General features: G+C 42.9%; 1 protein-coding gene across 1 annotated transcript in view; it reads left to right on the forward strand.

Moving 5' to 3' along the window:
* Nucleotides 1–9,752, forward strand: part of LOC100656678 (guanylate cyclase 2G-like) — a 59,090-nt gene extending 49,338 nt beyond the window's left edge. Inside the window, 6 exon segments of the mRNA XM_064269902.1 lie at nt 659–851; nt 4,480–4,654; nt 5,436–5,451; nt 5,453–5,529; nt 8,063–8,154; nt 9,648–9,752. Coding sequence (XP_064125972.1) covers nt 659–851; nt 4,480–4,654; nt 5,436–5,451; nt 5,453–5,529; nt 8,063–8,154; nt 9,648–9,752 — 658 coding nt within the window.
* Nucleotides 9,753–13,953: the final 4,201 nt, after the last annotated feature.

Raw genomic sequence — 13,953 nt, forward strand, 5'->3', positions numbered from 1 at the left:
TTCTGTTCATATTCCCCCTCTTCCGAGTCTTGACAAAAGAAGTGAGGAGGTCTTGAGTGTGTTAACATGCTACCGGTTGACTGAAGCAGAAACACTGGTTTCTGGATCCCTGAATGATTACATTTGTTTCCACATCTGCAGGCTGAGCCTTTACAATCACATTCTATAACCAATAGAGGAAAATGCAATGCTCTCCGGAGAAAATCTTTTCAGTAAATGCGTTTCTGTAACTCCCCTTCTCCCCGCTTCATACCCAGCAATTCAAATATCTTCTTAGAGAAAATAAAGGTAGAGGAATGGGTGCCAACAGAATCCCTTTAGATGAAGGATTTTGTTACCCAAAAACCTAATCCATTGAAGCAAACCGGTCTGTGAGGGCAACTTTGCCGGGGCTTGTGGGAGACAAAAGGTCACTGGGTGGTGCAAATGGTTAGCAGTTTGAACCCACCCAGCGACATCACAGAAGAAAGGCCAGGCGATCTGCTTCTGTAAAGATTACAATCAAGAAAACCCTATGGAGCAGTTCTATTCTGTAACACACAAGGTTGCCATGAGTTGGAATTGACTTGATGACAGCGTTTTTTTTTTTTTTTTTTTTGTGGGAAACAATATGAATAAGATGCTGTTTTAAGAAAAGGACCGTTTTCTCTGGTTTCAGCTTCATGGGAGAACAGCTCATAGCTGGGAGGTCCGTGGAACCGGAACACTTTGAGTCCGTGACGATCTTTTTCTCCGACATTGTTGGATTCACATAACTGTGTTCTCTCAGCTCCCCTTTGCAAGTTGTTAAGTTCCTTGATGACCTGTACACCTTATTCGATAGTATCGTTAAGACGTATGATGTGTACAAGGTGAGCTGCCTGGTTCCTGGGTTTTGAGGTAGGCCGTGTTCCTTGCTGGCCATCTTGGGGCTTGAGTGAGGAGAAGCCTGACCCAGGCTTCAGGCATGATGAAGGCTCTGTTTCAGGCTGGCAGTCCATCTCAAATCATGGCAGAAACTCGGTACTTCATTCCTGTTTGTTTTCTTGGAAAAGGGCTTGATTAACCAGAGATTCATATGCTTGTCAAGAATCACCAGTTGGTTCTTTCCGTTTCCTTCTACTATTTTATCTAAGATTAAACACATTTCTAAAAGGTGTTGACCTTCTATTGGCTAATTCCTCCCCTTCCCTCTTAAACAAATATCCCTCAGCTTCAGAGAGGCTCTTTTTTCACTTCTTTAAAGGCTCTATTTGGCTCTTATATAGGTCTCATTTCTGTTATTATGATGCTTAGCAATTCCAGGTGAGGATAGACCTGCAATTTTAGACACTCAGACCTGTGGCTAAAGGTGAGACAACACACAGTCACCTGTCCAGTGTTGCTCTGAAAATGTATGAATATGGCCATCTAGAATGAAACCCCCCCACAGGTGTCTGTCAGTTTGTTGTACTGTGGGGCTTGCATGTTGCTTGCTGTGTTGCTGGAAGTGATGCCGGAAGTTCAAGCCAGATTCAGAACAAGACGTGGAACCGGGGATAGCATTTCTGATGTCAGGTGAATCCTGGCTGAAATGGAGAATAGCAGAAAGATGTTTACCTGTGTTTTATTGACTATGCTAAGGCATTCGACTGTGTGGATCATAACAGATTATGGATAATATTGCAAGGAATGGGTATTCCAGAACACTTAATTGTGCTCATGAGGAACCTGTACATAGATCAAAAGAGTAGTCATTTGAATAGAACATGGGGATACTGCGTGGTTTAAAGTCAGGAAATGTGTGCGTCAGGGTCACATCCTTTCGTTATACTTAATCTGTATGCTGAACAAATAATCCAAGAAGCTGGGCTATATGAAGAAGAATGGGGCATGAGGATTGGAGGAAGACTCACTAACAACCTGCGTTATACAGAAGACACAACCTTGCTTGCTGAAAGTGAAGAGGACTTGAAGCACTTACTAATGAAGATCAAAGACCACAGCCTTCAGTATATGTTATACCACAACATAAAGAAAGCAAAAATCCTCACAATTGGACCAATAAGCAACATCATGATAAACAGAGAAAAGATTGAGGTTGTCAAGGATTTCATTGTACTTGGCTCCACAATCAACATCCATGGAAGCAGCAGTCAAGAAATCAAAAGATGCATTGCAGTGGGCAAATCTGAGGCAAGAGACCTCTTTAAAGTGTTATAAAGCAAAGATGTCACCTTGAAGACTAAGGCGCCTGACCCAAGCCGTGGTGTTTTCAGTTGCCTCGTATGCATGTGAAAGCTGCACAATGAATGAGGAAGACTGAAGAACTGACACCTTTGAATTGTGGTGGTGGCAAGAAATATTGAATATTCCCTGGCCTGCCAAAAAAACTAACAAATCTGTCTTGAAAGAAGTACAACCAGAATGCTCCTTGGAAGCAAGGATGGCCAGACTATGTCTCACATACTTTGGACACATTGTCAGGAAGCATCAGTCCCTGAAGAAGAATATCATGCTTGGTAAAGTGGAGGGTCAGCAAATAAAAGGAAGACCCTCAGTGAGATGGATTGACATAGTGGCTACAAAAATGGGCTGAAGCATAATAACGATTTTGAGAATGGCACAGAACCAGGCAGTGTGTAGTTCTGTTGTACACAGGGTTTCCATGAGTCAGAACCAACTCAACGGCACCTAACAGAAACAACAACAACAGGGTGCGCAAAAATGTTTTTTTTTTTTGCGGGGGTGAGGGGGGAGGAGAGGGGAAATAGCAAAATCAGTAATGATTTGGCTTCATCAAAGAAGCTGCTAACCAGCAGAGCAGTGGTTAAGAGCTTGGCTGCTAACCAAAAGGTTGGCATTTTGAATCCACAAACCGCTACTTGGAAACCCGATGGGGCAGTTTTACTCTGCCCTAGAGAGTCACTATGAGTCAGAATTGACTGGATGACAACAGGTATGGTTTTTGTTTGGAACTAACAGAAGAAGCAGGTGGTGGTACTGATGGCTGTTGTTTGTGTTTTCTGGCTTTTCAGATGGGGTCAGGTCATGACTCCAGGGCCAATACTGTGTGTGCGCACTCAAGCATGCCTGGTGGGCAGCCACAAGTGTACCCGCCGGCACAGGTGATCCCAGGACTCTGCCTCTGCCAGTGACCCTTAGGCCAGGGAGATTTAGGGGACAGTGTGGTCATGTCCCTCACGGTTAACCCCCAATGTTTCCCACAAATGTTCCCCTCTGTTCAAGAGGGAAAAAAATGATGGTATGTATAATCTCAAGGAGCAGTTTGTATAAACCAAGCAAACCCCGAACCTGCCCTGGTTAGGAAGGCATTTTCTCTTAGTGTTATCTTCTCAGGATCCTTGGGTAGTGCAAACGGTAATGCACCTACCTACTAACTAAAAGGTTGGAGGTTCAGGTCCGCCCAGAGACACCTCAGAAGAAACGCCCGGTGATTTACTTCCAAAAAATCAGCCATTGAAAACCCTATGGAGCACAGTTCTGCTCTGACATACATAGGGTTGCCATAAGTTGGAGTTGACTTGATGGCAACTCGTTTATTATCTTCTCAACTATGTTTTGCATGAGCTAATCTTAGCTTATATTCCTAAAGGATGTTCTCATAGAGGGGAGAGGCAACCTGGAATCAAGGTGGGTACTAGTTGACTTTGTGTAATTTCAGGGTCACCAGGAGAGGGAGGTGTTTTTACTGTCTGGTTAATGCCTGCTATTCCACCATTACCACATCTTTTTTCAATTCTGCTAAATGCAAATATGCTTGGACAGGTCATAACTTTAAGTTCCTATTAGTCAGTGATTTCTCTATTGTTACTGAAGGATTAGAAAGTTGATTATAGGAGGATTGGGGGAGAAGAGGACAGATCAGGCAGATGAATTTATACATATAAAACCCCAAAACCCATTGCCCTTGAGTTGATTCTGACTCATAGAGACCCTATAGGACAGACTAAAATTGCCCCATAGGGTTTCCAAGGCTGTAATCTTTGCAGGAGCAGATTGCCACATCTTCTGTGGAGCCACTGATGGGTTCGAACCACTGGCCTTTCAGTTAACAGCCAAGCTCTCTAACCACTGTGCCACCAGGGCTCCTTATTTATACACATGCATAAACATAAATGTACATAACAGCCCTTATATGGGGTAAGGACCTTTCAGGTTGGGTTCCTCTTGATTCACTTGGTCCTTCCAGTTTACCCATCAGCACACTGCTGCCTGTCTGTCTCATTGTCCTGAGCTTGGGTTGGAGAAATATGGTCACCGCTACTCTCAGATTTCAGAGGAAGAAGCAGCACCTGTGGGAGGAGGGTCAGGGAAGGAAAGCTTCGTGGAAAAATGAGGACAAGAGCAGAAACTTGAGGAAAAACTTGGACTTGGGTGAGGTGAAAGTGATGGAGTGCAACTCTTCAAAGTACGGATGGCAAGGGTCAGTAACAGGGCCTTGGTCTCTACCCTTGAACCTCCAGAGAACACGAGGTCACCTTCTTGTTTTATTTTCAGGTTGAATCCATTGGAGATGCATAAATGGTGGCTAGTGGGCTTCTCATTCACAATGGGATCCGGCATGTGGATGAGATCGTCACAATGTCCCTGCACTTCCTCAGTGCCACTGTCCACTTCCAGATTGGGCACATGCCTGAGGAGAAGCTCAAACTCCAGATTGGTCTCCACACAGGTAGGTAGCCCTGAGGGCAGGCTGGCCTTAGGATCCAGGTGTGGCAGTAGGCAGTTCGTTAGAGTCCTAGCTCCGAGGCTTTTAAGAACTCTGAAATTGAACGGCAACATCTTCAGTGGAAACAAAGGGTTGAATTGTCTTTGCATGTGTATTTCTAGTTAGCCAGATTGCTTGGTAACAAATGGGACACACAAAGGCTACAAGATATCAAACCAAAATCAGGAGGAGACCGCAATCCTGGACAGTTGTATTGGGCTGCTTTTTCTCCACGCCTTTGCCTCGATGCCCTTTGATCTGTTTTGCTTTTGTCAAATTCCTACCCAGGGCAAGCTTCATGGGCGCATGACCTGTGCAGAAGTGTCCTGCACTTGGTTTAATGCTATGCTGTCACTGTCTTGAAATTCTTAATAATTTTTGAACAAGAGGTCCCACATTTTCATTTTGCATTGGGCCTCCAAAATTCTGTAGCCTGTCTGGGTCCTACCTATATCTTCCAACGCTAAACTAGAGTAAAATCTGATCCCCAATCAGAATTCATTACTCTCATGTTTGTGCCACTGTTGGCTTTATTTACATTTATAGTGCATGAATGGTGTATTATCATTAATTGATTACATGGATTTCCATCAAGTCTTTCTAGCCTAAGACTTATTGCCAAGCATTGCCCCAAGGGGACGCTTGACAAATATCCCTTGAATTGCTTTGGTTAATTGATAGGCATGGACCATCCAACCCTTGGGAAATGCCAGCTGATTATTCCCTTTGGCCCTTCACTTCGTAGGTCCCGTGGTGGCTGGTGGGAATCACCATGCCCAGATACTGTCTGTTTGGAGACACTGTGAACATAGCATCCAGAATGGCAAGCAGCAGTTTGCGTGGGTATCACTTACAGCACTTCGCAAACACATTATCCTTGTCCCTCTAGGGTTATCTTTAGAAGGTGCACTGCATTTTGTCTTCCTTTTTCCATCTGGAGGATAAGTGCGTTATTCACCTAAGACCACAGTAATCACAGGCCTGGTAGAAGGGGTTTAACTCTATGCTCTTCATAGAGCCATGTAAACACATGCAGTTTCTGCCTTCTAAGATTTTCCATTCAGAACAGGCTCACACGGAATAAAATCATTTTAATGTTGAGCAAAAATTGGCAAACACTTTCTGTAAAGGGCCAGGTCGTAAATATTTTAGGCATTACGGGCCATACTGCCTCTGTCACAGCCACTCAACTCTGCCAGTGTAGCGCGAAAGCAGCCACAGACAATAAGTAAATAAATGGGAATGGCCATGTTCCAATAAAACTTTATTCACAAAAACAGGTGTTGAGCTGGAGTTGGGTCATAATTTACTGATCCCTGATGTAGATTGTATTCTTGGTTATGCAGAAGAAACTTACGGCCAAGAAGTCTAGGCAACGTCACATTCTTTTGCTTTACAGTAATTTTATTGCACTATTGCTAGACACGAGTAGCCATTTATCAGCTGATGCATGGAAAAACAATTACTCAGTGATTTAAACAGCAAAGAGTTAGGTAAACATTCTTTTTTTTAATGTGCTTTAAGTGAAAGTTTACAGTTCAAGTTAGTTTCTCATACAAAAATTTATATAGTCATTGCTATGTGACCCTAGTTGCTCTCGCTATAAAGTGACAGCACAGTCCTTTCCACCCCAGATTTCCCATGTCCATTCAACCAGCTCCTGTCCCTTTCTGTCTTCTCACCTCACCTCTGGACAGGAGCTGCCCATTTAGTCTCATATATCTACTTGAGCTAACATGCACACTCTTCACAAGTATCATTTTATGTCTTATAGTCCAGTCTAATCTTTGTCTGAAGAGATGGCTTCGGGAATGGTTTTAGTTTTGGGCTAACAGACAGTTCAGGGGCCATGTCTTCCAGGGTCCCTCCAGTCTCAGTCAGACCATTAAGTCTGGTATTTTTACTAGAATTTGGGTTCTGCACCCCACTTTTATCCTTCTCCATCAGGGACTGTCTGCTGTGTTCCCTGTCAGGGCGGTTATTGGTGGTAGCTGGGCACCATCTAGTTCTTCTGGTCTCAGGCAGATGTAGTCTGTGGTTTATGTGGCCCTTTTGTCTCTTGGGAAACCCTGGTGGCATAATGATTAAGAGCTTGGCTGCTAACCAAAAGGTTGGCGGTTCAAATCCTCTAGGTGCTCTTTGGAAGCCCTGTGGGGCAGTTGTACTCTGCCCTATAGGGTCACTATGAGTCGGAATCAACTCGATGGCAACACGTTTTTTGTCTCCTGGGCTAATATTTTCCTTCTGTTTTGGTGTTCTTCATCCTCATCTGCTCCAGGTGGGTTGGGACAAATTGGTGCCTCTTAGGTAACCTCTCGCTAGCTTTTAAGACCCCAGACACCACTCACCAAAGTGGGATGCAGAACATTTTCTTAGTAAACTTTGTTATGCCAATTGACCTAGATGTCCCCGGAAATCATGGTCCCCAGGTTCCCCCCCGCCCCCTACCTCCCGCCCCTGCTACTCTGTCCCTTGAAGTGTTGTGTTGTATTCAGGAAGCTTCTTAGCTTTTGGCTTAGTTCTGCTCTGCTGACTTCCCCTGTATTGTGTATTGTCCTTCCCTTCACCTAAGACAATTCTTATCAACTATCCCTCCCCACCCTCATAACCATCAAAGAATGTTTTCTTCTGTTATGTAAACATTCTTCCGAGTTTATAAATTCCCCATGATATATAAAAACAAACAAAAAAGTTTTCCCACTTCTTAGTAGTTGGTTGTTTAAGTTAATCAGTCAAGTCTCAAACATTGATTTAAATCTGTCTCTTAGCTTGTACGAGCCCTTGTGGTGCAGTAGTTAAGAGCTTGGCTGCTAACCAAAAGGTCAGCAGTTTACGTCTGCTCCTTGGAAACCTTATGGGGCAGTTCTAGCCTGTCGTATAGGGTCACTGTGAGTTGGAATCGACTCGACACTGATGCGTGGGTATAAGTAAGGGTTTTCAGATTAAATTTTGAAAGTGGAGCCACTTATGTATTCTCCACATCTGATTCTGGTGGCAATTGAAGGCTATTAACATTTTCAGGGATATGTCCCAGCTGTAGTACCATCCCAGGCAACCTTTGTTCTCACTGAAAGCTGAGGAGACCAGTTCATCTCCATCCACAGGAGGTACCAACTTGCAAACTGAGTCTGTTCTACCCTCTGTTTCTATACTGAATATACTGAAGCTTCAGTATCACCCAACAGTGTCTCAGCAACACCTGGGTGGTTGGGGGTCCCAAACCAAATATCCCAGACTTCAAAGATTTGTTTAATAAGAAGTCCTGGTGATCTGAACAGCGTAGCCTTCCCTCTCCAAAGCTAACCATCTCATTGACTCCTATATGAAAGTCATAACCTAGGTGATGACTAGACAATGACTGATTTATGGCAGCTCTGCAGATTCACGTCTCTCAGAGCACTGCAGGAGCCCTGCTGGCACTGGGAGGATATGACTTGAAAAAGAGAGGCACCATTCCAGTCAGGGTAAGACCAGCCCAGCTGCACTCCATTTTCCCCATTTGGGTCTCTGATGAGATGTTGAGGAACTTGGCTGGATGCATCAGGAATCCACTCCATGCAGGGATGGACAGAGACCTATGAGGTTCATCTCTGGCGGCTCTTGTGACTGTCAGGTCTTCTTCTTCCAGATAGGACTGGGTAGTCACTTCAAATAGTCAAACATGGACTCCATGACTGAAAATATCTTAGCTACCACTCACACCAACCTCTGGTGGGACAACTCCTTCCTCTCTGCCACAAGGGATTACCCAGCTTCTGGTTAGACACGCACAGCCCAATCTTCCAAATAAAGCAACACCAGATCCAGTCCCGAGAATTACAATGCCCCTTTTTTTCTATGACCCTTTACCCAGTTCTAAATGTCCAGGTAAAGGGGACAGAAGTCCACTGGTTAGAGCTTGGAGGTGCTAGAACTTCATTTCTAAACGTTTAATTATCTCTTCCTTTTCCCTCTGCCTTCTCCTTCACCCTGGCCTGCAGTCTATCACTGAAAAGTCTCATGGGTCATTCCCATCTTTCTGATACACATTGCCCTTTCCCTAGGAGGACGGGGTGTTCTTCTTGAGGGCAAGACTGTTTGGGAGATGTTCATGCAAGTGCTTTAGGACAAATTTCTTCATCCAACCCTTTTCCTCCACAGTGGGGTGGGGGGGGCGTTACAGTGATTTTGGGTGTTTGGGTGGGTGTAGGGGTCCAGAGGAGAGAAATGAAAGGGAAGGAGGGTGCCATCAACGTCACAGTTCACTGAGCCTGGCCCTGGCATATTGCATTAGACCAAATGACTTTAGGTCAAAGAGGATTTTTCCAGCATGGCAGCAGGTAGACCAGGTTTGAATCCTGTCCCACCACTTACTAGCTGTCTGATATTGGGGATAGGTTTTGTCATCTTCAAATGGCGGTGATGATAACACTGCCCTTTAAAGATTGGCTTTGAGAATTAAATGTGAACATGTACTGGAGGCACTTCACAGTGTGCCCAATTCGTAGTAAGAGCTCAACCGATTTTATTAGCACTTTTAAGCTTTTCTTTTCCACAAAGGTTAGTGTCATTGGCTCTCATGGCCTAGACCATCAGTAACTCTCCATCTAGCTTATCAGCAGTGCCCAAGAAAATCACCAAGATTTCATCTATTGTGAGGCCTTTTGCTTACTGAGTCCCTGGGTGACGCAAACAGTTATGGATTTGGCTGCTTACAGAAGGGTTGGCAGTTCGAATCCACGCAGAGGTTCCTCAGAAGAAAGGCCTGAAGATCTACTTTCAAAAAATCAGCCATTGAAAACCCTATGAAGCACAGTTCTACTCTGACACACATGGGGTCGCTGTGAGTTGGAATCGAGTCAATGGCAACTGGTTGGTTTTCTCACTGAGGTGGCTCCTGCTGTCTTGGCAACAAAGGGAGCCCTGAGGTGCCTGCTCTCCTCTATGACACACTAACGCCTTCCATTGCTCCCCACAGGGCAAAGGAGAACAAACTACTTATTGGCTGAAAGGCAAAGAAGGCCTCACTCTTCTGCTCCCTGAGTTTACTGAGGAAGAAACTAAAGCCCCTGAGATCTTCTGAGGTGAGTATCTTCCTCAAAGGTCTGTGAGGGGTCACACAAAAGACTGTGCGGGACCACTTCTTTGGGACCCCCAATGTATCCATTTAAGGAATATGGTTGGGAGCATTGAGTCAACCTCCCACTAGGGGGAGCCATCTAGCTGGCCTCCTCTTTCCACCTGTGGCCTAGAGCAGATGTGGACTTGGCTGACAGGGACAAGGCAAACTAATTTCCTGGGGGGCCAGGGGTGGGCTGTTGCTCCCAGCCCTGGGAGCCTGCTGTCTTCATCTGCCAATAAGCCTGCCCAGCTGCCAGACATTTCCAGCCCCTTAGCTCATGGACCCAGTTTTATTCCTGGAGAGAAAAGCGGGAGAATGAAATCCGGGACTTAGCCTTTCCTTCCGATTATACCTACTGAGTTTACGAGTTGCGGGTTCACTTAACCTTTGTGCTTATTTTTCTTATCAGCTAATCAGCCCGCAAGGAGATAGGAGCCCATATCAGAAGGCTTCTCAAATAAGTTCAGAAGGCATCTTCAGTGTGCTCAGGGGAGAAGGCTCTAATGTGTGAGCGCTCGCTGAAATCCAGAAGAGTTGATGCTATCACATGCAACCCTGAATTCCTATGAGTGCTTCAGCTTCCAAATGGACACCATTCTGTTCCCAATTTATTGCTCCATGTGTTTTCTATTCACTGAGCAAAAGATGCAGTCAAAGCCAGAATTTTTAGTGGAATTTTCCATTCATTTATGAAGAATTTAAAACATTAAAAAAAAATTTCAGCAAAGATGAATCCATCCATTCCTGCTATGAATATTTCCCCTTTAAACAAACAACAACAACAACAAAATAGGATTCCATGTTATTTGTAATAGATTTACTGAACCAATAATGCACTGTCAGTACCTTCATTCTTTCTCATAATTCCTCACCCCCAAACATCTTCTGGGTGGTTACTCCTGAATACGGCAGAGCAATTTTAATGATACATTATGTTAGAGACCTTAACCTGTTGAGCTTCACAAGTGAAAACCAACGAGAATGTTTTCTTTGTTGCTGGATTTCTGAGCTGCCTTGGTGGAGACATCTTTGAGATCTATCTAGGGAGATATGTATATTAATACCTACTTTTTTGTTTATTGACAGTCATTGATAGGGTTGGTGGAATTCTTGCCTTTCTGCAGGAGGAAGGACACTAAATCAGAGCCGGGGAAGCGCTTTCATGAGTAATCTCATCTCCATTGAGTTCCTAAGCTTTTCCATCAGCTCACTTTTCTTTGCCTGGAGGTAGATGACTAAACTCTATGACCTTTACAGTTACCACTTGGTATAATGTGGGCTCCATTTTATTGCAGTACGCTCTGCTTCTCCCCACAGACCTTCAGCGTCATCAGGGACTGAAGCCTTTTGACTGATGCTTAGAAGGAAAGCAGGCAGAAAACATTTAGGTAAAGGGGGCAGGGATTTTCCTCGTTATAACAGAATGAGACAATAGGCCGATCTTTTCATGCCTTGTAACTTTTTCTCTTGTTTGAGACCAGGCTTCTGGAACTGTAATTTGCTTCCCCATGAAAGGTAACAAGGTGACCTCTGCTATGAGGCCTCTTGGAGAGATAGGCCAGCTTTCTTCCTTCTGTCCATCCATCCATCCATCCATCCATGCATATGACCATTTCATTAATTCAAGGATAATTTATTGAGCACTTTTTACTCTGTGTCCGGTACCACACTGAGGGACATGAAAGAATATGAAACTTTCCTTGATCTTTAACTCTTAGTTGAGTTGTGGAGGAGGATAAATAGCTAATAATCCAATATATAAAAGACTAATAGAGATATGTATAAAAGTACAGATCAAGTGACTAAGAATTCCAATATTATAACATTAAAAGGACATTAGAAAATGATATAGATGTAGGGATGGAGGTGGGATAACACAATTGTCCATTTTTATCTTACCTTTGTATTTGTATTGAGTGTGTGTGTATTTGTTCCCTTCTAAAAAAAAAAAAAATTTTTTTTTTTTAGCCCTAGCCCACATGCATACAAAAGTTGTTCATATAATAAAAGACTTTGTTAGCTCTTCCTTTTTCGTTGGACATTACAACATAAACATTTGGCGTCTATACACACACACACACACACACATATATATACACATAAAAACCCATATATACCTGTGGATTCACAGACATTAATTTATATGTACATGTATGAATGACTCATGAATTACACACACACACAGAGTCTTTTAGCGGTAATAACCAGGAATTTTGATAAGAGCGGTTTCCTAAAATCTATATACAGTATTTTTTGTTATATCTACTAAGGATACATTCTTTTCTCCTTCTATAAATACTTAGCACTGATGGGAATTTACAAGAGAGATTATTTTGAGAGTGCCTTTTCTTGGTTCCCCAGTAGAGAAGTTACGAGACAGGAAGGGCAACCCAACACCATTGGACTTAGATCACTGTAAGTCAGAACACATCCAGGTGCAGGAGAGAGACATTAGAGCTTTTAAGGCAGGGAGAGGACCAAAATGACTTTTTCCCCAAAATGTTAATCATATGAAATGGTTTTACCTCCTGACCCTGGAAACCAAAACTGAAAATTTTCAATTGTAAATGTAGGGTAGAACGATTGTTAAGTTTGTGGTGTATATGTGTGTCTAAGAAGCTCTGGTTGGAGAAACCCCTGGGAGGGTTGAGGAATTGGCTATTACACATGATATATTTACACTGTAAACTGTAGTCATAGGTTATTTATTCATAGCACCAGGTAGAAATACAAGATCATAAAAAATGATGATAAAATCAATCAAAACTAACACAACATTATTTGATTCTGACAGCCAAGGATTTATAATTATGGCTGTGAGTTTGCTGTTTAAGAGTTTTTGATTAGAACCAATAAAATATTTCTTCTGTCTTTCCTAACTACAAAAAAGTCTGAATTTACAGGAAAAAAAATCCCACACTGGTAGGAGCACCAGCTTTAGGACCAAGGTTAGACTATACTGGGTAATTTTAATCTTATCTGTTGCTAAACAAACATGAACTCTGTGTTCCCAGAAATTTAAATACTAGTTTAATTTCTGGGCTCACTGCCACAAGTTATAAAAGAGTCATCAAACTCTATATCTCAACACTTCTCAAATTCATTAAATACAAAGCAACATACTGGCGTGTTGTTTTCAAATTATAAGCCCACTAACTATGTCTGTGACAAGACTAAGACAAGAACTTAGAACTCTGGCATTTCCTACCACACTCTAACCTCAAACTGGGATCCCCAGTGCACTCTCAGGGGCCTTCTAATTCTTGGTGATTTCGTGTTTTATCTTGTTGACCATGTATATAATCGATATCAGCATATTCTGGATCACTCGGATGGCCATGTTTTCACGGTGCACTGCCACGTGATTTCATTGGTTGCGTTTGCATGTGTGATTCTGATTTTTGTTGGTTCCATTCTGATGATCAGAATGAAACAAAGATGGGGATGAACTTGAATGTTAAAGTCAAGACTAAATGAGGTCAGACCATTCTGTATAAATGAGGATTTCTTAGTAGAGCAAATTGAAAAAATTAGGGAGAGCATTGAGCATCACAAGGCACAGGTGGGGTCAGGGATGCCAATCAGACAACCTGTGCCATGGTCGCTGTGCCGTGGTCACATTGTGAGTAGCAGTTTCCTTTAGGCAAAGCCACATTTTCTGTATGTTAAATTAATGTTAGTGTGAATTTTATTCATCACGTAGTTTTATTTCTATTTAATTTGATTTTTCATTGAATTTAACAAGTCAGAATCGACTCCATGGCACTGGGGTTGGGGGGGTTATATCAGCTATAAAAGTAATATAATATTTATAGATATTTAAGAGATCTTAAAATAAAAACAAAATCCCTGGGTGGTGCAAACAGTTAAGCACTCGGCTGCTAACTGAAAGTTTAGAGGTTCAAATCTTCCCAGAGGCACATTGGAAAAAAGGCCTGGTGATCTGATTCCAAAAAACCAACCACTGAAAACCCTATGAAGCACAGTTCTACTCTGACATACATGGGATGGCCATGAGATAGAGTTCACTCAATGGCAACTGGTTTTAAAATAAGAGCAAATTAGGTTAGCACTGGGGATCTCAAAAATCACTTGCCTTTACACTATGCAAGTCTGGGTGAAACTTTTATATTCCTCCCTGGTTCCCAAGTTGTCATTTGAA

The sequence above is a fragment of the Loxodonta africana genome, chromosome 16 (assembly GCF_030014295.1).
Source record: "Loxodonta africana isolate mLoxAfr1 chromosome 16, mLoxAfr1.hap2, whole genome shotgun sequence".
NCBI lineage: Eukaryota > Metazoa > Chordata > Mammalia > Proboscidea > Elephantidae > Loxodonta > Loxodonta africana.